General features: G+C 37.3%; 4 protein-coding genes across 5 annotated transcripts; 2 read left to right on the top strand and 2 right to left on the bottom strand.

Annotated features, from left to right (window-relative positions):
* Nucleotides 1–789: 789 nt before the first annotated feature.
* LOC114519264 (5-demethoxyubiquinone hydroxylase, mitochondrial-like) lies at nucleotides 790–3,337 on the bottom strand. Its single transcript, XM_028539369.1, has 6 exons — nucleotides 3,082–3,337; nucleotides 2,512–2,626; nucleotides 2,337–2,421; nucleotides 2,134–2,194; nucleotides 1,874–1,942; nucleotides 790–942 (listed from the first exon to the last, which is right to left on the bottom strand). The coding sequence occupies exons 1-6, from the start codon at nucleotides 3,298–3,300 to the stop codon at nucleotides 865–867; spliced, it is 627 nt and encodes a 208-aa protein (XP_028395170.1). The 5' UTR covers nucleotides 3,301–3,337; the 3' UTR covers nucleotides 790–864.
* A 1,121-nt stretch (nucleotides 3,338–4,458) lies between these two features.
* On the top strand, nucleotides 4,459–10,830 carry LOC114519273 (uncharacterized exonuclease C637.09-like). Its single transcript, XM_028539378.1, has 17 exons — nucleotides 4,459–4,505; nucleotides 4,581–4,638; nucleotides 4,710–4,795; nucleotides 5,426–5,665; nucleotides 6,193–6,295; nucleotides 6,538–6,633; nucleotides 6,703–6,788; nucleotides 6,986–7,101; nucleotides 7,488–7,626; nucleotides 7,991–8,091; nucleotides 8,310–8,398; nucleotides 8,783–8,822; nucleotides 9,300–9,337; nucleotides 9,544–9,623; nucleotides 9,697–9,804; nucleotides 9,960–10,069; nucleotides 10,592–10,830. Exons 1-17 carry the CDS (start codon nucleotides 4,491–4,493, stop codon nucleotides 10,677–10,679), a joined length of 1,593 nt encoding a protein of 530 aa, XP_028395179.1. The 5' UTR covers nucleotides 4,459–4,490; the 3' UTR covers nucleotides 10,680–10,830.
* Nucleotides 10,831–10,878: 48 nt separating this feature from the next.
* Nucleotides 10,879–21,813, top strand: LOC114519270 (AP-5 complex subunit zeta-1-like). Of its 2 annotated transcripts, XM_028539373.1 has the most exons (27): nucleotides 10,880–10,915; nucleotides 11,014–11,150; nucleotides 11,260–11,397; nucleotides 12,319–12,511; nucleotides 12,771–12,817; nucleotides 13,140–13,243; nucleotides 13,317–13,426; nucleotides 14,045–14,108; nucleotides 14,768–15,247; nucleotides 15,623–15,660; nucleotides 15,864–16,029; nucleotides 16,108–16,183; nucleotides 16,554–16,656; nucleotides 16,751–16,834; nucleotides 16,939–17,008; nucleotides 17,407–17,530; nucleotides 17,619–17,705; nucleotides 18,461–18,583; nucleotides 18,671–18,806; nucleotides 19,208–19,285; nucleotides 19,376–19,432; nucleotides 19,811–19,861; nucleotides 20,082–20,153; nucleotides 20,268–20,347; nucleotides 20,485–20,532; nucleotides 20,762–20,835; nucleotides 21,512–21,813. In XM_028539373.1, the coding sequence occupies exons 2-26, from the start codon at nucleotides 11,104–11,106 to the stop codon at nucleotides 20,832–20,834; spliced, it is 2,649 nt and encodes an 882-aa protein (XP_028395174.1). In that variant the 5' UTR covers nucleotides 10,880–10,915; nucleotides 11,014–11,103; the 3' UTR covers nucleotide 20,835; nucleotides 21,512–21,813. The 2 variants fall into 2 exon arrangements, with proteins under 2 accessions (XP_028395176.1, XP_028395174.1); XM_028539375.1 differs by lacking the exon at nucleotides 21,512–21,813 and having other exon boundaries at nucleotides 10,879–10,915; nucleotides 20,762–20,870.
* LOC114519271 (sodium/potassium/calcium exchanger 5-like) lies at nucleotides 20,602–23,516 on the bottom strand. The gene is made up of 2 exons (XM_028539376.1): nucleotides 23,272–23,516; nucleotides 20,602–23,010 (listed from the first exon to the last, which is right to left on the bottom strand). The coding sequence occupies exons 1-2, from the start codon at nucleotides 23,502–23,504 to the stop codon at nucleotides 21,456–21,458; spliced, it is 1,788 nt and encodes a 595-aa protein (XP_028395177.1). The 5' UTR covers nucleotides 23,505–23,516; the 3' UTR covers nucleotides 20,602–21,455.
* Between the last annotated feature and the right edge of the window lie 674 nt (nucleotides 23,517–24,190).

The following is a 24,190-nucleotide window of genomic DNA, read 5'->3' as shown; positions in this document are numbered from 1 at the left end:
GGGTTTAAAATAAATCTTTACATTTATCTTTTTAATTGCTTGTTTACAAAGTTGAATATATTTTTTCAGAAATATAAGTAATATTTTCTAAAGTTTTAAAACGAACTGTAATTCAGAGGCACATAAACTAAAAGACTGGATTAAAATTTAACCCAGGGACAGGGTTAGCGCTAACCTACCTTTGAACAACTGAACTTTTATTTTTACCATAAAATTCTTTCAAAATGGCGACCTTTGGAAAATAGCAAATTTAGCATTACGTAGCTTTAACTATGTTGGGGAAATCGCAGGAAGTGAAAGATCAAAATTTATATAACCGGATAAGCAGTATTGTTACGACTTGTACATCATATGGACATCGCGGAAACCAGCATCGTTCCAGCGCCGTTCCAGCGCTGTTCCATGCAGAAAAACAACACAACGAACAACGTAATCAAAGACAAAGTAAATATCAATAGTCTGGCATTTATCAAAGACAAAGCCAAAGGTCATTTATACCATAATAGGCTTTGCCTTTAGCTGTGCTTTGGCCAACATTTTGGCGTATGACCAGCTATCAAATCTTATTTAACATGCTTGCTTTATATCAGGTTTATAGACTCTTAAATACAAAAAATATAGACATATTTCTATTTGTGGCCGTTGCAATATTATAGAATAAAGTTTGGAGTTTTAAAACTTTAAAGTTGTGTGTTCGGGAAGCGTGTTTTAACTCCCGTGACAAACACGACCCGGAAACGTTCATTTCATATTATCTCAATTACTTTGAATATCCGTGTTGTGCAACTCAACATGTCTTTCTTTTTAAGAAAGAGCCACTCATTTTCAACTCATTTTCAAGCATTTCGGAGGATGGATACCGTTTCATATTTTCTCTGCCAACCAAATAGCCGTGCGGCAACCGAGTTGAATGACATTTTTCATGGTGGAATAAAATGGCGCCTGTTCAAAGAAACAAAATTTTTACCAATTACGTTTTTACGGCGGCTGAATAATTCATCTTTCTCCTTTAGAAACCGTTTCCAGGTGGTCACAAAAACCGCTAGGAAAAACAACTTCCCTGCACGCTAATAAGGCTCTATGGGGCCGATATAGTGAATTAGTCTACTTCAAGAATGTAGTAACACTAAAAGTGCTTCAAGTTGCCTTAGTGTTGTAAACAGAGAACTTTTTGGCTACTTACTTTAAAATTTTTTACAAATTCTTATTGTTGTTTTGATGAAATCAATATAATGCATTATCATACGCGATATAATTACCGTAAGGCGTAAGAAAACCAAAATAAATTAAATGAAAGAACTCAATCAATTTAAAATCTAACTTGACGATCAGTGACTGATAACAATAAAATTCTCGACTCAAAAAGGAACTGGGATGTTTTTGATATTTTGTATTTTTGAGGTCTAAGGTCTTACTGTCACAGAAGGCTATATTAGGTCTCTACAAGTCAGACTTGGTAACTTTTGCGCTGCACATTCCAGTCCTACGCTTCGCTTTAGTCCTTACCTAAACGTTGCTTACAACTTATTGCAACCACTGATGGCAACAACCGCACCATAGGCAGTCCAGAAAGCATGCGAAAATTATGCATGCATGTTTATAATACTATATATATTATATTCTAGAGGTTTAAAGGGTCTTAATTTCGAGTGGTATTATACACACTTCAAATTCAAGCCAGGAACAGTTGATAGAAAAATGAGTCAACTATAGGTCCTCCGGCAGGAATCGAACCTACGCTTTTGCGATGCCGGTGCAATGCTTTTGCCACTGTGGCACTTTTATGAACTATGGTGAAATGACAGGCTCTTTATACAGTCTATTTGCAATATTTCACCTCGTTTCGAAAGGATAATCTAGTAGTTTATCTTACTTGCATTGCATCGTTGTCAAGCCCCGTTTCCAAGTGTTCCAATTCATCATCTCGGAATTTTGTGATTACCTTGAAATATTTAGCATTAAATTAAAGTTGGCAGTGAGTTTTCACAACATTAACTAGCTGTACTATTCCACTGATCAGTTAAATCATCCGGCATTAAGCAGAGTAAAATAGGGTGCATCTGGTCGCATTGCAAGCTAATGGGATAACAAGTGATGCTGACAGAGAGTTTTTTAATACTCTTCTGAACTTACGTCCAGTAATTCTTTGTGTTTTTCAAGATATTCAGGGTCTTCTAAAAGTTCTCTCAGCTGACTAGCAAATGTTAGTTGAAATGTTAGTAGATTGAATTTTCGGTGGTGAAAGTCAGGAGGGCAGGGGTGGTTATCATGGTAGCTGGGTGGTTAGTGATGATGGTCATTGAGGGTAGCATTAATAATGATGACAATGAACATACTTATCATAATGTTCACCAATCACTTCTTCAACAGCAACAGTACATGCCATGGCTGCTTTTTCACCAAGCAATGCGCTGCCGGCCCCTAGATGATGGTGATGCAGTAAGTATAAACAAATACTCCCCTCCCTGTGTTCATATTTGAGCCACACCTGACCTGGTGCAGACACATTACCTAAAGCATAGCCTGCAACATTCCAGAATGGTAGCAGGGCCGTGGGCCGAACTCTGTATTTTGGTAGAAGTTCCTCAAATTTTTCAACATGTTCCTTTTCCTGATCCCACATTTCCTAAACAAGTTGAGTTGTTGGAGATCAAGGGGGAGGGTGCTAAGATGAGTGGGGGAGGTAGAGATGGGGAAAGGGAAGAATAGATGGGCAGATGCAAATTTGTAGGAGGGGTAAAAAATGGGGAAGGGTGCAAAGATTGGGAGGGATGCAAAGATGTGGGGAGGGAGGGAGGGATGCAAAGATGTGGGGAGGGAGGGAGGGATGCAAAGATGTGGGGGGGGGGGAGTGAAGGGAGGGATGCAAAGATGTGGGGGGGAGGGAGTGATGCAAAGATGTTTTGGGAGGGAGGGATGGAAAGATGTGGGGAGAGGGGGTGCAAAAATAGGGGTGGAGTATTTGTTCAAACTGCTGACCACAATTACCATACTGCAGGCTTAGGTGACACTTCAAACTAATAAAACAAAGCAAGGCACACGCGCATACTCAGAACTGCCTTCAAACGTGGTTTGGATTACCTTAATAATTGTTGCAGACTTGGTGTTACTTAATACGGCCATCTGACCGGCGTATATTCTATTCGCCCCGATTTCCCCGGCATGATCGACTCTTAATATCTTGTCCACGAGTGGATCAGGTCTGCCTCGCCTTCTTTTCGCACTCGTACACAGGCATCGGCAGGAAACAGCCGACGGACGGTACAAAAGTTGAAAAAAAACACTTCGTGAGACGGCCATTTTGCTACGAAATTGCTGCAGAATATCACTACAGGTTTTTACATAGATCAGTAGTTAAGCTGAGCCAGTGAGCTCCACATATATCTGGAGTAAGAACTTTGGGTGCAAAAAGTGAAGCCAAAGATGGCGGAAATTGAAGCGCTATAGTACGTCAGTTTCAGTCCCCTAACTCGCGCGGCCAAATATTTCTCATTGTTTTTGACCGGGAGTGACGGTTCCCGAAACCCTCAGATTTTCGTGTTTTTCATCATTTTGAGAGTACAAGAATGGGAAAAATTGATTCATTTTACTGAGAATCTATTTCTCTGCATCTACCCGATGTAGGTGCCGCATTTTCCGACTGTACGAGTGTGTAAATATGCATTTTTCGCCGTAAATTCAACTACGCATTTCAGATTTGTTTAATTTTGAGTTATTTTCATATATTTTCACCTTATGTTTTGAGTTTCTTGTTTCCTTTTTGGTTTCGAAACGCTTTAAAACAAGTTGTCCTTTATTTTTTGGCCAGCTTTCCTAGCATAGTGCTTTTTTAAAGTTTTTTTTATACTTGCATTTTGAGTCTTGTTTATAAATTTCATAATCATATATTAGTCATATTTCAAACTCGTACGTTTTTCAGCATAATTTTCTTTCCTATTAATTTTTTACATGAATGAAAGCCTTATATATAGATGAATTAAACTGAGAAAAGTTTTATTTATGTTTTTTGGGAAGCATATTCTGTGAGTAAATGTTGTGATTTGCGAAAAGCCGAAAACATCAACAATCCGCCACTCCTTAGCTTTCCTTGTAAGATATCGCTTATTTCTTTGTTAATTTAATTGAAATATAAAAGTATCTCAATACAAAGCATTAATATTTTACCTTTCATTGAAATTCCCCTCATTTTTTACTCAAAAATAGGAAAAAATAAAGTTAAACCGCGCACATAAGAGGACTGAAACTGACGTACTATAGCGCCTCAATATCCGCCATCTTTGGCTTCACTTTTTGGCCTCGCGGAAGTCTCTTACTCCAGATATATGTGGAGCTCACTGAGCTGAGCTAAAATCCCCAAAATCCTTTGCGCGCTCGTCCAGCTGCGCCACTGATCTATGAAAAAGTCTGTAGTGGGCCTACATTCTGAGCCGCTGCAGCCATGAACAGCGGGAACCCGCCAGTTGAATGATATACTCTAGCGCGTTCAAATCATGGACATTTCAAAGGTCTGTTTTTCCATTTTCCCCTTAATTTTTATGGTTTTTCTGTGGTTTAAGTTCTTGAAAATACGTCTATTTCAGGGTGGATGTGTACCGGAGGGCCCACTGCATAACAGTAGTGGGGGAAACACAAATAAAAGTATGTTTATGCAATTTAATAATACAGTGTTGACTGTCGAGTGTCTTCTGAAAATGGATATTGTTAAATAGGAAAGAAAAGACTAAATAAAATGAAACGGATGAAAAAAAAGAAAAAGAAAGATGAAGATGAGCACAAGGAGGAAGAAACTATAACAGTATGTTGTATTTCTAGTTAATCACATTTCAAAATGTGATTACTGATTAATAGGACAATAGGCTGTATACATTCTTGGCTTGGCCATAGAGCAATCTTTAGGTCTTTGTAATCTGTAGGATAATTAAGGTCTGTGTACACACAATCCTATTTAGTCAGATCCAATGGACCACTTGCATAATTGACCAACTTTTGATTTGGGCGACAAAAAGGATATTTTCAAAAAAGTGCGTACTAAACTTACTAAAATTGCCAAGTTTGGCTGTGAAATGTTGCAAAGTACACTTTCACCCGTATTACAACAGTATACAAAATTGCCTACTTCACATTATTTTCCGTACTACTTGATATTTTGCAGCCAAACTTGGCAATTATACTAATTTCAGTATGTTCTTTTTAGCTGTGGTAATTATTTCCTCCTTGTTCCCTAGATCACAAGTTGGTCTATTATGCAAGTGGTCCATTACTTTTGAAGGATGTTTTATAGTCTGTTAACTTGCAATATATACAGACAGTAAATCAACTTAAGCCAACGTTGATGTTACTGCATGCTTTATCAATAACAGACTATATTCCATATGTCAGAAGCAGATCATATGAACAGACCTTTAACTTTTTCTTTCCCTTTAAGGAGCAGTTTTCCGTTGACCTTGGGAATTTACCGAAGAACAAAAAAGAAATAAAAATCAAAGAAATCCAACAGTTGATTAAATCCAGTCTTTTGAAATCGGAGGGTTTACCAAACTGGGTGCAGACCCTGGACAGGTCATGTGTCGATAGAGTGGCTGTGGTTTTGATGAAGTATGTCACAGCTGAGATGTTCACAAAATATGAGGATAGCATGCCAAAGTTAAGCAAGATGTTTGATGTGGTAGGTGGGGAAATGGTTTGCAAGGCCATACAAGGGTATATTAGGTAGGAGGGGGCCCTGCTTCCCCCACACCCCACCCCCACCTAGGTTCATCCAAGAATGTATTATGCAATATTTACTGAGTTCAACTTTTTTAAAGTAAAAGTTTTAAAATGCTTTTAGCTTCACAATTAGCTTCACACTTTTAGTCTTTTCTAGCCAGGGTATTACCTTAGTTACATTTGTTTATGATAAGGATAGTGGACTTGATTAGCATAAAGCATAGGCTACAGAACTGGGGAGAACACTGTGTTACCTACTTTTTTGAAGACATAAAGGTGAAGGTATACCTCACTTGAAGCAATCATGCCCTAGCTTCTGTCAGTCATGGCTACTTTCCTCTGTCTCCTTATTTGCCACCTTCCCATTGATATTTTCATATTTTTTTACCTATCCAACATTCCTATTGTTCTCCACCCTCCTGACATTTAGGTGACCCTGCACTCCCACCTGGCACCCGAATGGGCATGAATTTTCTATTTTTCCAGGTATTGCCTTATCTCAATGATGGACACCATGTTTTTATCGAATCACCAGCTCATTCATTGTTAAGCGTGATACGAAAACCGAAATCCATACAAACAGAGCAAGGTAACTATTAACTAATGCCAGTCAAATTTACTCATCATGGAAGTCTCCTGTCAGTTAAATGAATTACCAGTAAATTCATTTCATGGGATTCTTTAATATTACTCTAGTTAATCCATTAAGCACCAGCACTTTCCACATGACAAGTAAAATTATCTGGCATTAGACAGAGTAGGGTCCATCAGGGCACAATGCCGCTTAATGGGTTAATATTGTTTTAATTTATCTATTGCTGTCCCCTTAAGGTGAGATCAATCCCATGTTGCTCCATGCAAAAGATTATATTTTAACGGAGAGTCAACTTATCAAGAATGATTTTCTTATCCCCGGTTTGTCAAAAGGTAAAAATGTTTGTATAAAGTGTCATGTGTTTGTCTATGGTTGATGCTTTAAGTTTGTTCATCTGATAGATGCTGAGGATTTTTTTACAATACCAAGCAGCACGACAACAGAACCAAGTCCTTCAAGTAAAATGTTTGCAATTGATTGTGAAATGGTAAGATTTATCTCTTAAATGGCTAATAGCCTCTGCAAACATTATTCAAAACTTTTGCTAAATGGAATTTTAAATGTCTTCATTGTTGAATTATAATAACGTTGTATTATAACCATTTTTGGCAGGAATTGCTTTCACGTAAAAAGCTCTTAAATTAAGTGTTTATAATAGATTGTCATTTTAACATTTTATTGCAGTGCATGTCTTCGGAAGGCAAAGAATTAACAAGAATCTCTGTGATTGATTCAACACATCAAGTAATTTATGATACCCTGGTGAAGCCAGAGAATACCATCACTGATTACCTGACGAGGTGGGTTTGATTTTGAGTGGGGTTGGGTACGTGGTGTAGTATGGAGAGGGGAATATATGAGTGAGTCTGAGAGCAATTGGTATGTGGGGAATGTGTAAGGGTGTGTCAGGAAGGGGGGGTGGAAGTAGTTGTGCATCGGAAGGAAGGAGGGGGGGTGGAAGTAGTTGTGCATGGGAAGGAAGGAGGGGGAGGGTGGAAGTAGTTGTGCATGGGGAATGTGTGGGTGGAGGTGAGGGAGGGGTGTATGGGGAATGTGTGGGGCAAGGTGGTGGAGAGAAATGGCTGGATGTTGCTTAATCATGCAAAAACTTTAATGATTACCAGTAGTGACAGTACTTAGTCTATTACTGATAGTATAAATTTTAGCATGCATTGTCTTTATTTAGGTACAGTGGCATCACAAAAAGCGATCTCTCTGATGTTAAAACAACCTTAGAAGATGTGCAGGCAAAATTAAAAGAAATCATCCCACCAGACGCCATTCTGGTTGGCCACTCGCTGGAATTTGATTTCTTCTCACTTCAAGTATGCATGATCTGTAAATTTTAGTTTTTTTCTTCGGAGAACTAGTGAATTTAAAATATCATATGCTCACTACTCAAACTGAATAAAATATCCTTTTTTTTTCTAAAAATCGACGGGGAAATCTGTGAAAAGGATTTCTTTGTCCTCAAATCAGTTTTCCTTTAAATCCTGATGCAAAAAAGCTTGAAATAAAAGGTCGAAAAAACTATTTGTCGAATTCCTAAATTCCCTGAGACTTGCCAATTTCTCCCAAATCATGTTCAGTTTAAATTATCATTTCTTCTTTACAGTTTGCAAACTTAGGCTAATCGTGTCTTATATGAACGAATTGATTTTAGAAAACTTCGTTATCTTTTTTCTTCAGTTCTTTCATAATAAAGTCATAGACACTTCAGTAATATATCAAGATTCACGTGGCTTTGGTTTTAAACCCAGCCTGAAATATCTTGCAAAGAAATACTTAAAGTAAGTTTGTGAAATTCTTTGTGTCTGAATGATATTGCAAAAAAGACTATTGTCTGTATTAACAACCAAATTACAGGATAAATACAGTAAAAGTATACTTTTTTGTCATACTAGCCCACGAGCACTTGGATTTGGTCTTGTCTTTTAAAAATTCTTGATTCCTTTCGTTAATCTCTTGTTTTTAACTTCATCGATATTTCTCCTTTTTTTTTCTCCAGAGAAAATATCCAGAAAAACTCGCAGGGTCATTGTTCGATAGAGGACGCAAGAACTTGTATGCATTTAGTTCAACTAAAAATTACAAGAGGTAAAGAATTGTTTTCTTGACGTGTTTTTTCATCAGGAGTGTTTCTCAGTAGGTGAGGTTCGTTCATTTAAATTTTTTTTTAGAAAACGGGCGACTTTCTGGAGAATACGTTCGCAGATCAGATTTAGGATTAAGATTAGTGTTAAGATTATAGTATTAGTGTTAGGATTATAGATCAGATGAATTAGTGTTAGGATTATAGTGTTAGTGTTAGGATTATAGATCAGATTTAGGATTAGGATTAGTGTTAGGATTATATTTAGTAATTGAGATTGAGGGATAGGGTTGGATTTAAGATTGAGATTAACTTTGTTGATAAATTCAGATTGTATATACTGTATATGTGGAAAATGTGCGAAAAAATTGAAGTTTTTTTTCTTCTAGGTCCGGACTTCGGAGTGAACAATGAACGTCACGAAATGAGGTAAAATCTTTTTCCAGCTGACAAATTGATAAAATGAATAAACAATGTTTAAATATAGTGATCTTTCAAACCCTAAGATTCCTTTGCTGTCCAATGCTTAAATACTTATGTTAGAGCTATAGTTCTTATACTAAACATAATCACAAAAATTCCACTAGTTTCATAAAGAATAAGTAATTGATTTAATACTACAGAAAATATTTTTATTTTGACAACCCTTCCGAGAACTGATTGGCTAAAATTTAAACTCGAGATCACCTGGTAATAGACCTTTTTCATAATGACGTTAAACGCGGAAATGTCTGATGTTACACGAAATTTGATTGGTTCCACAAAACTATCGAGCCAATCAGAAGGTCAATACAAACTTCCAACCTCGTACCCAGAGTTTTGTTACCGTGGAGCGAAGATAATAAAACCCTGGATACGAGGTTGTTAAATTTCAAGAGTGATGCAAAACAATATCCATATTTTTAGTTTTTTTGATCATCTCCGGGAAGTATCCAAAAGAACAGGTTGGTTTTGATAAAAGTTGTGAACATAGTGTACATCAGGGTCGTACGCAAAATTTTTGAGCTGGGGAGCAGTGATGTTTCTTGGATGGGGAGCAGTGTATTTTTATAGACATGACGTTACATATAATTTCTGCGCGTGGTGTATCTCAACGCTGGCGTTGCCATGATTCGCATTAAAAAGATTTCAATGCAAGTATTTTCGCTAGGTGTAATGGTCGACAGGAAATCAAATATAAAACAATATTCTGGATGCGCAGATTCCATTCCTTGTTCTTGCGATGAAGAGGTTAGTGAAGAGGTCTGGTGAAACTCGTCCGGCAAATTGTCATATTCATCACTCCCCCCGTCTTCTTGCATAGGTGGTCAAGAATGTCATCGAAGTTTTACCAGAATATGATTACATTTGGTCGCAGTTTCATAATATGGATTCATTAAAAACAGCCAACGTTTTAGATGATGATATAAAGGTGATATGGATGCAAAGTTCGATTATATCCAACATTTAAGAAATAGAAAACATTTTCCGTGTAGAAAACGTTTTCGCAACTAGAAAACTTTACCTTTTATGTTGTACTTTCTTAGCATTTCCATGCAACTTATAATTTCTCTCTCATGCCTTTAGTCTGTGTTGCAAAAAATGGATGAAAATGTGAATGAAATCCACCAAAACCTTCCCAAAGGAACTTTATTTGTTGTTATACTCGGAGCGGCTAACACTTCGCAGATAAGAAGGTTGGTAGAGAAGGTGGTTAGTTTGTACAGACCCATACTGCCCTAAAATGAGCTAAAGACAAGATTTTTTGCCTGTTTTATCCGTTTTTCTCGCGTGTACGACAATTTTTAGATGATTTTTTTGTGGCCGGTAATGGTCCGATACGACTAAACAGTCTTCCTAGACTTCGGCTAGGTCGAAAGCTGACGACCAACTTTTGAACCCAGAAAATAGGCTCTTAATCGAGTAAAAACCACTGGAAAAAACATGTTCTTGGTCAAGTAAAATGTTCTCTTGGTTAATTAAGACAGAATAATTAAATCTGTCACGAAAAAAATCCTCGAGGACCATCTTTTGAACCTAAAAAATAGGCTCTTTATCAAGTAAAACCACTGCAAAAAACATGTTCGTGGTCAAGTAAAATGTGCTCTTTGTTAATTCAGACAGAACAATGAAATCTGTCACGAAAAAGATGCTCGTTTGCGCTTTCCTGTAAAGTTTTGAATGATTTTAAAATATTTTTTATTTTTTGCATTTTGTAGGTTACGAGAAAGCGGGGCCAGCAGTGGTGTCGTAAAAAAGGCAGTTCGAGATAACCAACGTGGACTATGCTGTATTAAACTCGTGTGAGACTTGTCTATGTAAATATAACATCGAACAGCGTTGAGAAAGCTAGAAACGAACAAATTCTTTAAATTTAGTGTGTAAAGTTGTGTATAGTATTAAAATATGTACAATTTTGTGCGTTTTTTATCGGCGAAGAATTCATTCGTCTTATTCGACATCCAAGTTTTCATTAGAGATGAGACGGGGGGGGTATGAATCAGACTGATCCCCCTTCGTAAAAGGACTCATATTAATTGTAGGTGAATGCTTTTTTACGGTACCAAAATGAACGAATTGCTAAATTTTCAGCTAATTCCTTCAAAAATTATAATAAATATTACGTTTTGTGCAATTTTAGGCATGTTGCTCTTCTCCGAAGACTATTTCACCTTGTAATAGTTCAAAGACGGGGGGGGACGAGCAAAATTTCAAGATTTGCACCTTGAAAATGGCTGTTTTAAAAACGTCGGAAGATTATTTACTTGTTCAGAGCAGGTATGGTATATTTTTTCTAATACACTAGGATTATTACGCTATATTTCAATGTTATATCTCATGATATTCCAAACGGGCTAATTCAATGTTTTATTTGCTTGCAAAATAGGTCGTTCTCCGATCAGGATTTCGCCCAGCATGTTCGACAGACTGCAAGCTGCATCGCTCGTGGTGACAGAGGCTCAGAATGTGCAGCTAATTTGAGAGATTTATATCGTTATTTGGCCTGTAAGACTAAGCGGAGAAGGTAGGCATGAGTTTGCTGTGATATGGTTATGATTATTAGCAAATATGCAAAGTTGAAAAGACACTATTTTGTCTTTCCTTTTTGCAATACTGCATTGCTTTGATTGCACAATGTCGTATGATTTATCACATGATGTATGGTACCATGGTATGATATATGGTACCATGCCATCATTACATGATATACTAAAATGTAATGATATACTATACCGAACTAAATTTGCTGTAATCAATAATTATACCTAACGCAAAACTTTACCATAATTTATTATATACCATTCCATCATACTGTATCATACCATAGCTATACCATAACATGCTCCATGCCATATTCAAGTTTATCAGTGATATACTTAGATTGTATACCACACCATATTCTATATTATTGTATATCAGCATTACCATACTATATTCTATATTCATACTATTTGTCATACCATTGCACCACATTCCATAATACTACTCAATACCATATCACACAATACCATACCAAACCACACCATACCTACCATACCATACCTTACTTTACCATGCCATACTGCACCATACCATACTATACCATACCATGCCATACCATACCATATATACCATACCATACCATATATACCATACCATACCATATAATCCCATACCATATACCATCATATATATACACCATACTATATTTTAAACCATGGTATGCTCTACCACATACATTCTGTATCACATTAAATCATACCATACTGTACCATGGTATACCATACCACATTCTACTGTAAATGTATCATGTTATACCATTGCTACCATTTGTGCTGTTCTATGCTATCACATTGTTGTACCAAGCCAATATTTCATACCACACCATTCTATACCCTAGCCAAGCCCAAAACCTCATCTCCTGGGAAAGTCTCAATCCCAAGTACTGACATTCCTTCCTTGTCAGTTTTTCAGATGAACTATTAAAACAACTAAAAAGTATGATTGTTGAACCAGGAAAGAGTCCCAAAGCTCTGCGTCTTTTAGCAATGCTGATATTACGAGAACTATCACCTACGGTTGGTTATAGCATAAAGATATCCAGTCTGTCGGCTGATTTCAACTGGTTGCCTTTGGTCTTCCCACTGATTTTTGCTCAGGTCAGGTCCCATTAAATTCAGTCCAAAAAGAAATTAGTAAATATATGTTACTTTGGTACTTCTGTTAAAAAATCTATTGAATAAATTCCCATATCTTACTGTACTACAGGACCAACAAATGGGGTTTTTGGGAAGACTTTTTCGACCATTAGTCGACTTTCTTGAGTTCTCCGTCCCCCCACACCTTATCTGCACCCCTACCTGTGAGGCTGTTCCTATAGGTTAAACTTTAACATTGTGTTTTTCTATCTTAAAACAGGGTGAAGAGTTAGGCCATATTGCATCCCATGTCCCTATATTTATAAGGTGTGTTTATGATTTCACAACCTCTGAGTAAAGTTAAAATGTAATGATCCAATTTTGCCAGATCCAATTCACTTCTCATGTATGGAATGTAATCTCTTATCATAAAGTAGTAATGTGTTAGCTCTAGTTGATTTGCTGTCCATATACATTTTAAGTTGACACACTATAAAACATCAATCAGAAGTGAATTCTATCTGACAAAATTGGATTGTGTGAACAGACTTAAAATGTTCTCCAGCTACAACCAAAAACAAACCAACATTATAGGGCCTACCTTTTAGAATATGGTACACAGATATTGATGGGTTTATTTTTGTTGTAGATGGTTGAAAAGTTCACCAGGTTCAAATTCATACATTCAAAGAAAAGCTCTTCTGTGTTTGTATTCGATCCAGAACAATTACGGAGTTCATTTGTTGGGTGAAGGTACGCTTGCATTTGATGTATCTGCTATGAACTCTTGCAGACATCATTTTTTAGCTGTTTTTCTTGTTGTTAGATCAAGTGACAGCTGTCAATCAATTGATGCTGCAGTGGTTGACAAATACGAGCCTTTACTCCGCACCAAACCCGTACCAGCGCACGATCTTCAACAAATCAAAACAAAAGGTACAATTTTCAGGAATGGAGATTTCAAAACAACATCGGCTAGAGAAAAAAGCGAGATTGTTCTTCTAAAAGAACTCCTAAAACTATATTTAGAATAATTACAAAGGTGATTATTGACAATTCTGGTCTCTGATTGGTCGAGCGGATTATCACGTGATAATCACCAGATTTTTCAAAATGGCGGGAAATTGTTTATGAAAGCAGTGTCAAAGTGACAGACGAAGAAAGCCACTGAGAAAGCCGTTATTTTTGCGAAAATACTGAACCTTAAAGCACAATGAAGTGAGAAAATTAGACCTAATTCTAAAACTATTTTCAAGGTAAAAAACTACGTTGTAGAACGCTTTTCAACGTTATTTTGCGAAAACATTGTTTTTTAAATCGCCGTAAAACTGTCGAGTTATTTGTTTAGGTTTGTAAAACATGTATTTTCTACAACAGATTCGTTTTTGAAAAAATCACCTTTGTAATTATACTAAAACAATTATTCACATCAGGCTAGTTTTATCAATATTGCTGAATAAAAACCTCGACTTCAGCGATATTCACTTTGCCTTTGGCGAATAATTGTTACCTATAGCTATTTATTTTGTATCATATGCAATATTTTTCTTTTAGCTTCAAAGAATCACGGAGCTGGATGGAAGCGCTTGTCAAACTTTTTTTACAGTCCTGAATCTAGGTAAGTGGATAGCAAAGCTTAAATTGTTTTGAAAAAACCAAAGCCCATTGGGCATCGTCAGATTTTCAATAAAGGTATAATCTGTCGTTGTTCTGAAACCATTACTAGCATTAGTCTTTCACATTCATTGCCTTTCACCAACTTGTGCATATCTGTAGAGACGTACAGGCCATGTTGACGCAAGTTGTTAAAAACAGGAGTGAACAATGTTGTGCTGCACCCTGTGAACAGTATTATTAACAATGTTTCATCTGTGAACCTTGTCGAACCATCAATACTGTTGAAACTTTTTGCAAGAATTTGCAGCAACATTGACGATTCAACAAATGTCAAGGTTCAACAACATTGTTAATAATACTGTCATGGGGTGCAGCACATTATTGTTAAGTTCTCATCAAATTTTTGTAAAAGGATGTGCATATCACCGCTTCGGTGCTTGCTTGTGAATTTAACTGACAATGTCTGGAATAAAGACGAATTATCATCGACTCTGTTTTTACACTTTTGTGTTTTCTTGAATATTAAGAAAACAAGATGTTCCTTTATTTTATTTTGTATTTTTTCAGGAGGATTGGAGAATATTATGAAATATAATTGAAATATTAATAGACTAACTTCTACGTATGTTCATATAGTGATATAAAACTCTTTATTTTCAGCTCAGTACTGTTTTCCTGACCAATGGTTAAACATCTACACTTTCTCCATCCTTCGTCAATGGTTGCTAAACACATGGCGTTTCCAAGAATCCTTAGGAGAGTTCTCCGTGGACATCCCCCCTGAGGAACGAACGAGTGACTCTCCTTTCTCGACGACCGCTGGATCATCGTTCAGCGAGCCCGCTTTTCTCGACGACCGCATTCTCCGTACCCCGGGCGCAGATGAAATGTACGAGGAGATCTCAGACAAACATTCCTCTCCCAGCTTCAGCGAGATCACGCAAGCGTTCAGCGACAATAACAGTACGCCAATAAGAGAGGCCGATGATAACGTCAGCATCGGTAGCTATAGCAACCTGTCGAACATGAGACAAGTGTTTGGAAGTGAGTCCAGCTTCTTCACGGAAAGCAGTCAAGATGGCAGCCTTGCAAGAAAGGCGATGTCTTACTGTTACAGATTGCTACGTCAAAGTGAATGCAGTAAGTTAATGAAGTTGTTGATAGGATAAAAATGACAATTTTAGCGTGGTTAAAGATCCTACCTGCCCCCACCTTTCCCCCCCGCGACCGTACGCCTATGCTTACTTCCCCTTTTCCTCCCCCGACCGTACGCCTATGCTTACTTCCCCCTCCCCCCCGACCGTACGCTTATGCTTGCTCTAACCATGCCCATAGTAAGTATGACCTTTGCTTGTGAATGGAAAGGAATCTCGCCAGATCGCAAATACAATTTGATCAATATCCTGGAATTCTAGGAAAGCTTACCATCCATATCTCAGTATAGTACAAGAATTGTCCCACCTGTGAAATATGAACTTGTTAGTTCCACTCATTTACTCTCAAAACCTTTTATAGAACCATCAACCTCGCAAGACGCTACACTTGTTAGAGCGGTGAGTTTCCCATGATAAACGTCTACCATATTTCCATCTATTGAAGAAGACGTTTCTAGTAAGTGTATGAATCCTTTCAAGACGCGAAACTGTGTTTTCCATGAATTTCCAACGACTTTCTGAAGACAAAATTACATGAATTTAACGATACTCTTCAGCTCTTGTAGTTATTATTGAAAACTGATTACATTCTTCTTCTTTAGTGTATTATAGAAGCCGTATCTTTGATGGATTTTTGCTGTATACAAGAAACAGATTTAGCTCCCAAAGCGGTCCAGGCCGTACGGCGTGTGTACAGTGTAGTTAAGATGTGGTCTGTGCCAAAGACCGTCGTTTTGCCGCCCATAATCCTCTTCCTTGTCAATCATGGTGAGCAAAAACTCGTGGCTTTGAAAACATGTCGATTTTGCAAAGTTTTAATTACGTTTGCTCAAATTCCATTACCAGGTGAAGCTGTGATTCTTGACTCTGAGCCATATTTAAAGTTTCTCTTTGGTGAAGTGTTGTTCAGTAGTTTTACAAGGTTAGTTAAGTACGTTGCACGTGATTCCTAGCTGAATTAAAAACAGGAAAGGCCTGTTTCCCACATCAACCGTATCGTAGCGTAAGGTAGCGTATTTATTTGTTTCCGAAGTATTCGACCAGAGCTAATGACTTTCAAACAATGAGATAGGCTATATACGTTTCGCTTTGATATGGTTGAAATGGAAAACGGCCTTAATAGGGAAGGTAATCCTGACGAAGATCTCTAGGTCGAAAGGTCGAGAAGTGTTTTTGTCTATTTTAGACAGTTGTTTACCACATTTGTGTGTGACGCTATGCATAAACATATTGTTACCAAACTGCAATTTAAATTGTTCCTAAAATTTTTAACAAACTATTGTATTCTTTAGTCCCGAAGTTGCTTTCGAAATTCTGACTTTTTGCTATGAAAATATGGAGAAACTTCGACAGTCCACAAACGTTTTTACCCAATTTTTCCCGAATATATTCAAGGTGAGAAATTATCGGACCCTATTTGGTGAGTCCCTTGGACCTCGATACTTCTGTATATCGTAAATGAGAATTTTGCGTTTTAAACACACTCTAGATTCTAGCGTGGTTTCCGAGAACGTTCCTCAAAGAATTCATGGAACTATTACCAGCGATGATTTCTAGGAAAACGTATATCGAGGTGAGTGATGCATTGTGTGTTCGTGTTTCAACTACATACACAATTTTAATGCCCTCTGATATAGCAATGTACTATGCCTTGACCTAAGTTCTCTAATTTTAAAGATTTTTCACTTTCTACTGGACTTACCGTGCCTTTCTGCCGCTCTTGAAACTATGAAGCAAGCTCTAAAACGTAAGCTTATCAAACTAGCTTTATTTATACTGGATAGCTCTATCAGTTCTAAACTGTTCTTCCTAGAGGTCCAGTAAGGATCATCTCTTATTGATCCAGTGTTACTACAGGAGGAAACCTAAACTAAACTAACTTTATTTATACTGTATAGCTCTATCAGTTCTAAACTGTTCTTTTTAGAGATCCAGTAAGGATCATCTGTTATTGATCCAGTGTTACTACAGGAGGAAACCTAAACTAAACTAACTTTATTTATACTGGATAGTTCTATCAGTTCTAAACTGTTCTTCCTAGAGAACCAGTAAGGATCATCTCTCATTGATCCAGTGTTACTACAGGAGGAAACCTAAACTAAATTATTTTTATGCTTATCTAAAACATATATTTGGATCTTTAAGGAAATTCAACAGAGTCGTCGACCGTGTTCCGAAAATCTGTCGAGGCTTACGAAAACGTTAAATATAAACCATTATTCACATTTATTTTGAGGCAAGAAAGTGGGATTGCTGATACAATTGACAAGTAAGCTGAGTCGCGGAAATCACGGCCTGTGTTCTTTGGTAGAAGAAGATGAGCGGATTATGTTTATGAGCCTGCTTTTCGTTTGTAGGTTGGATGTTCTTCATTCTGTATTTGAAGATTTTGCTGAACATCCCAGAGTGTTAGTCTCTTCTGAAGTGTCGTGGTTGATGCTAAGGTAACCATACACCCAGTATCAGCCATTGCAACTGTACCATTAGACCAGAATGTACCATACTAGCTATAAAGATAACAAACTGTACGACATTGTAATACACCATACCAAATTGTACCACATTATAGCTTACCCGCCATAGCAATACCACCACACCATACAACGCTTACCATAGCAATAACAAATCATAACACATTGTCGCCTATCATATCATACCATCATAGCAATAACAAACTAAACAACATTGCCCCACACCATACCGGATTGTACCACATCATACCATACTAGCCGTAGTAATACCATGCTATACCATATTGTACGGCATCATAACTACTAGTAATAGCAATACCACACCATATCGTATTGTACCACATCATACCATACTAGCCGTAGCAATACCACACCATACCGTATTGTACCACATCATACCATACTAGCCATAACAATACCACACCATACCGTATTGTACCACATCATACCGTATTGTACCACATCATACCATACTAGCCATAACAATACCACACCATACCGTATTGTACCACATCATACCATACTAGCCATAACAATACCACACCATACCGTATTGTACGACATCATACCATACTAGCGGTAGTAATACCATCCCAAACCATATTGTACCAAATCATACCATACTAGTCATAGCAATACCATAACACTGACCACACCATAACACACTGTACCTGTACTACCATAACACATTTTATTACCTAACCTAATTTTCATCCCATTGCATTCAGGGTCTATTTCAAAACAATTTTAAAAAAAGGAGATGCTGATGTTATCAGAAAACTCTTTCCCGTTTTGCTTGAGCGAATCATCTGTATTATAAACATTGAAAGCTTCAAGAAGAATATTCAGAGGTAAATAAAGATATATCATTTGGTGTCAATAAAAATGATGTCAAAGCTGTATACCACCGTCCATATTATGATGATATTTCTCTCTAGTTTGTTAGCGACAGAGCTACTGACCATCTTCAAACTCTATCCGAGCTTGGTTCTTGAACATTCTAATGAAATCATAGAGTTCGTACATCGTATGAAATCTTTGGATGAAGGATTCGAACAGTTTTTTACTAATTTGGTAAGATTTAATGCTCGACTATTGCAGCATTTTTCAACCAAACTTTGCAGTTGAATTTGTTGGATTTCATTCTTATCCCGTTCAAAAATTTTAGTCTATAGGCATAGAGAGAAAAACTATATACATATGAAGGCCCGTTCAAACGATCCAACTTTGTTGGATTCATTTCACTTCTGAGGTATGGAATGTAGTTTGTTATTGATAAAGCAGTACTGCATCGGCTTTAGTTGATTTGCTGCTCATTCACACTGCAAGTCAACAGACATCCATCAGAAGTGAATTGGATCCGACAAAATTGGATCAAAATTGGAACAGACCTTAAGAAGACAACTGAAAGTTGATAGCACTTCAATGCTCTGAGAAAAGTTCTTTCATCGTCGAAACTGGTTTCCATTTTGTAGGTTTGGGTCATCGGCGAGTACGCTTCAAGTAAATATAACGAAAAATGTGGCAACCAACATATTATCAAGTTTCATGAGGTCGGAAGGATGTGCTGTACCAAGAATTGCTTTGTAAATTTGGGCTTTGAAAATCGAAAGTTCACCAAGCATCTTTTCTACCAATTTTAGGCAATTGAATCCGTGACCTACGAATTGGCATTGGCCATGACCCCCGAGGGTATCGATGTAAGTATACCGGATCTGTAAGCGATTGAAGGATGATTTCAACTGTAAACTAAAAATTTTTCAGGCAGGAAGAAAAAATGCAACGAATGTGTTTGTATCACGTGAGGTCAAAATAACTACTTTCGGCCAAAATGAGTAATTTTCAGCGCGTTATATAAGAATATATAAAATTGCATGCAAACTTTGCCGTGTAATATTTTCCAATTTTACAACATTTTCGCAACCAAGCATTGCAGTTTTATTTATAATTACCTTTGTGGCTGTGATGATTTCGTCCTTTTTTGTTTAAATCGAAATCAAACTTATATCATGAATGCATCCATCAAGTCATCTATGAATGTTGCTAAAAACTTGATGAATGATTCTTTTCAATTTCAGGCAATCTGCAGTTCTCGTCTGGTTTGTGTTTTGATGTCAACATTGGCCAAAGTAAGTTGAATTTTATTATTTCAAAATACAGGAAAATGTAATTGCACGTATGCGAGTTTTCCCTTTATCCTATTGTCTTTAACACCAAGCCTCATTTTGGTTAAATGATTTTTCTTCGCGTAATACAAAATATCAAAACTTTACAGTGTTGGATTTCGTTCATGCTCATGGTCATGCATTAGTTACTGTAGAATCACCTATTAATTTTATTCTCTTTTAGCTTGCTTCAAGATGTCAAGATCTTATTCCCAAAGTTATTTTATGCATTAACAAGGTTTCCAAACTTAGATCGGTGAGAAATTGTTCCAAATTATTTATTGGGCATTCTATAGTAATTAATGATTTTCCAATGTTCTTAATGAACTTTTAATTAATGTTCTAATCACCTTCTAATTACTTCTATTAGGAGTTATGTGTCGATCAGGTGGAAAGAGAAAATTTGCTTATTCGAGCAAGTGAACTTATAAGTTTGCTCAAATTACCGAAGTGAGTTTAAGCTCTTTAAGAGAGATTGGGGTTGGGATTAGTTTTAGGATTAGGTTTGGGATTAAGATTAACTCTGGTATTAAGTTCAGTTTGTTAATGTGGAAATTGACATGCAATCTTTTGCTTTCGTTATATAGTATAGCCCCGTTGATCTTAACCCCTGAGCCATCGCTTAAGGAAGGAAGGTAAACACATTTTCATTTGAATACAATATTTTTAGAATCGAAGTAAAATACAAATTGATTACATGGCAGATTAATTGGACTACGAATTTTTTAGAGTACAAGTTAATCAAAATATAAATTAATTAGAGTACAAATTAAATTAGAATACAAGTTAATTGAGATATTAGTGAATTATATAGTACATCTTAATGAAATACAAATTAAATATCGAATGTTTCCTATCTTTCAGATTTCATCGCGACCGCCATATTTCAATGTCGTTTCTGATGGACACAACTAAAGATATGTTGTTTTCACAATAAGGTAAGATCTTTCGTAGTCATTTATTAAACTATATCGTCCAAAAATGTTTACATTTTCAACCTTCTACCCAGTTTTTCAGCTGAATTAGGAAAAATTTATGAAACATATGGCGACGATTGTATAGCTAACTAAAACATTCAGAGATTTTGTCGAGTACCATTAGTGAATTTCACTAATGAAATTTTCATGATATTTGACGTTCAATAGCCACTGGCAACTTGTCAATGCTGCTATTGTATATAAATTTATATATAATACAAAGTTAAATTTTACAATCGCGATATATCTACCTATCTTGAACATACTTCAAACATGCATTTAGGCTTTTAAAAGTTTAAAACACAATTCAAGAGACTAAGGCATTACTAAGGGCTATTTACATGAGCCGGTATTAAACCAAAGCTCAAGTGGGATTATAAATGAACATTGGCAGTGCAGTATATATTATTATATTTTCCCTTCTTTTAAATGAAATAATTCTTAAAAGTACTTAATAGTCTGTCATACACAGCCAATGTTTTTCAGTCAAAGTGTAAATATATAAAATGCGAAATATTGTTGAAAAATTTTAAAGGTTTGTACTAGTTTGAAAAAGTTAATCCATTTATAAGACTCAGACCCTAGTTCCATGTGAATCCAGTGGACTTAATCTTATTTTTAACTCGATGTGATTCAGAGGTTCCCAGTCCCTGATGAGGCAGGTCGGGCCTGTGAAGTGGATGAGTGATTTTTTTGTGGCTTGGAAACGACTCTATGAGGACGGCTGCGGATAAGAAGAACAAGTAGGATGTCATCATCGCCGCCCCCAGTTTCCTATCCAGACGCCATTCGTTGTAATACAGAATGGCCAATGCCAGGGCCACCGTTCCGAATAATGTCATTGAGACGTAAACAATGTTACCGCCCTGGATCAAGACTTGGGAGTTAGGATGAACTATTGTTGTCGATAACAGCCAAGGAATGCTGAGGCATAACATGTCAAATATATTGCTACCTATCGCGTTCGCTAGTGCCATGTCCCCCAAACCTTGCTCGGCCATGACTAAGCTCGCAATTGCATCTGGGATACTGCTGCCCGCAGCGAGTAGGGTTAAACCCATGATGCATTCTGGGATGCCTATTGTCACACCGATGACGCTGACCGCCCAAACCAGTACATACGAATGAAGACCCATCCAAACGATTGACATCACAAACGTCACTATGTACCAGGACTCCCAGCTTGCCACTCGGCAATCGGGTATTGTAATATAGTAGAGAAAACGTATTGGGAACATTATTGCAAAGCGTACTGCTTCCCATCGTCCAGAAGGAAATGCCAAGGCATTAAATGGTTCATCGTCGTATTTCGTATGCGGTAGCGTGTCGTCGGTATCGGAATATACCGAATGTACGTCGCTCATTCTATCATCGTAACCTTCCGTCATGGCTTCGTCAAGATTTGAAGCATGCAAAAGACTGGATGATATTGGAATATCGTTTGATGTATGGCTGGTCGTAGCATCGGTGCCCGCTATCTCCTCGGGCAATGCAGGTTGCTCGTTAGGCATTGTGGAGTGATTATCGGGCTGGCTTGAAAGTTCAGGCGACGCAGCCCGCTTTTCAGGCAGTGCACCTTGGTCGGTATCTTCAGGCGGTTCTGTAACCTCTATGTCTGGATTCCCATTGATCGTGGGTGAATTTGCGTGAGTTTTGGTGGGAGATTTGGAGGAGCTTTTCACGGGGGATCTAGAATGACTTTTAGCAGGGGACCTTCCTGGGGTCCCGGACCTTGTTTGGTGGAAGTGGGCCCTCGCCCACCTGTTAAAATGATGTTCTAAAGATGAGTTATAATACATGATAATGACGTATACTCCATATAAGGAGGAGACAATGCACGCCTCGTACCAGTAGATCATTCCGTCAAACATTGTGAGAAGAAGAATTATCAGATATATGACGTAACAAAACGAGTCCCGGATGATGGAGTACGGCTTGAGGTTAATTGCAACACTTGTTGCCAAGCCACAGACCCCTGTGATAAATAGAATATTGAACATCGTTGATCCTATGATCGTTCCAAGGCCTATATCCCCCTCGTCCAGAATGACTGACGTCACTGAGATGAACATCGTCGGCATGGAGCTTCCGGCTGCCATGAAAGTTGCTCCGGCCACATCTGGGTGGATGTTTAATCTGGAAAATAAAATCGCATGTAACCGTTATTCACTTGATCAAACTTGACATATTAAAATCGTCTGAACCTAAATCGTTTAAATTGCTTTTCTCGAAGCATTATTTTAGGCTCTTATGATGAAATGGCCAAATTTGCTTTAAAAATGTTACAAATCAGGAACAGAACCTTTGCAGACTTTTGAAATCTTTTTTACATTTTAAAGGCGCGAAAATTGTGAGTACATTTGGGCCGAAAATTGCATTGTTTGTTGTTTGAATTACCTCTTGCAAATCTTGTTCAACGCAGCACAGAAATAATCATCGCACAGAATAGCGAGAGCAGCGAATGCATAGAGGCAGATGAGAAGGTGAATAATGACAGCACCATGCCTTCTCTCGTCCAACGAGAACATAATCTCATAATGAAGAAGCTCAAAGACTTGGCTGGAAATATTCGTGTACGTCAAAGCTGGACCATCGTACGATCCGTCTATATCCCCGTATTCTTCGTCCATTTTGATCGCTTTGTTGACAAACTATTCCCTGTTTTACCGTCAAACACCAAACGACCACGTTGTATAAACAACCTTCTTATTAGATTTTGTCTTCCTTCATCTTCTGTCGTGTTGTTTCAGATGAAACGGTTAAAGCAATCCCAACTGGTCTCGTAATAAGCTACACACGACAATTCTTGTCGGAATGTACGGCATTTGATCTTATACAAAACAGTACAAAACTCGCGCGAGAGTTGTACTTTTGGAGGAGGACTGTAGGATATGCTTTGGATCAAGTTTTCCTTCAACTCCAATTGTAGCCAACTTTTGTCACTTTCTTTGATGGATTTTATCGTTGTTTAATGTCGCCTCCAGATGATCTAATTTCAATAATCGAGTAATTTAGTAAACGTTTTAACAAACAAATGTGTTAGGATAATTCTACATAAGTGCAATATTATTTATCAAAGATTTTATTTACCTCAACTACCTGTCAGTGTGGGATTGCCACCTGTACATCAGACCGAGAGGAACACATGGTCGCTCCTGATTTTTAATACCAGTAAGTGTTTAGCGCACAATTTATCGGATATAATTGCATTCCTTGCTTGTTTAAAAACATCCGCGAATTTTGTAAAGATGGCAACAATGTCGGTCGAAAAAAAGTATTTCAGTTTTGCGAATTTTAATCGATTGCGATAGCAACG

Source organism: Dendronephthya gigantea, unplaced genomic scaffold (genome assembly GCF_004324835.1).
Source record: "Dendronephthya gigantea isolate DGI-Jeju-01 unplaced genomic scaffold, DenGig_1.0 000013F, whole genome shotgun sequence".
NCBI classification, from domain to species: Eukaryota; Metazoa; Cnidaria; class Anthozoa; order Malacalcyonacea; family Nephtheidae; genus Dendronephthya; species Dendronephthya gigantea.
The sequence above is the reverse complement of the archived record's forward strand: the minus strand, read 5'-3'. Positions and strand labels throughout refer to the sequence as shown.

Excerpts from the sequence above, each read along its gene's own strand:
- LOC114519264 (XM_028539369.1), bottom strand. The coding sequence starts at position 3,300 with ATGGCCGTCTCACGAAGTGTTTTTTTTCAACTTTTGTACCGTCCGTCG. Across the intron at positions 2,627-3,081 it reads AGTCTGCAACAATTATTAAG|GAAATGTGGGATCAGGAAAA; the intron begins GTAATCCAAACC and ends CAACTTGTTTAG. Across the intron at positions 943-1,873 it reads TTGACAACGATGCAATGCAA|GCGCCATTTTATTCCACCAT; the intron begins GTAAGATAAACT and ends TTCTTTGAACAG.
- LOC114519270 (XM_028539373.1), top strand. The coding sequence starts at position 11,104 with ATGGCTGTTTTAAAAACGTCGGAAGATTATTTACTTGTTCAGAGCAG. Across the intron at positions 11,398-12,318 it reads TGTAAGACTAAGCGGAGAAG|TTTTTCAGATGAACTATTAA; the intron begins GTAGGCATGAGT and ends CTTCCTTGTCAG. Across the intron at positions 16,184-16,553 it reads TTGTTCAGTAGTTTTACAAG|TCCCGAAGTTGCTTTCGAAA; the intron begins GTTAGTTAAGTA and ends TGTATTCTTTAG.
- LOC114519273 (XM_028539378.1), top strand. Across the intron at positions 6,296-6,537 it reads ATCCATACAAACAGAGCAAG|GTGAGATCAATCCCATGTTG; the intron begins GTAACTATTAAC and ends TGTCCCCTTAAG. Across the intron at positions 9,338-9,543 it reads GGAAGTATCCAAAAGAACAG|GTGTAATGGTCGACAGGAAA; the intron begins GTTGGTTTTGAT and ends TATTTTCGCTAG.
- LOC114519271 (XM_028539376.1), bottom strand. The coding sequence starts at position 23,504 with ATGGACGAAGAATACGGGGATATAGACGGATCGTACGATGGTCCAGCT. Across the intron at positions 23,011-23,271 it reads TTGAACAAGATTTGCAAGAG|ATTAAACATCCACCCAGATG; the intron begins GTAATTCAAACA and ends TTTATTTTCCAG.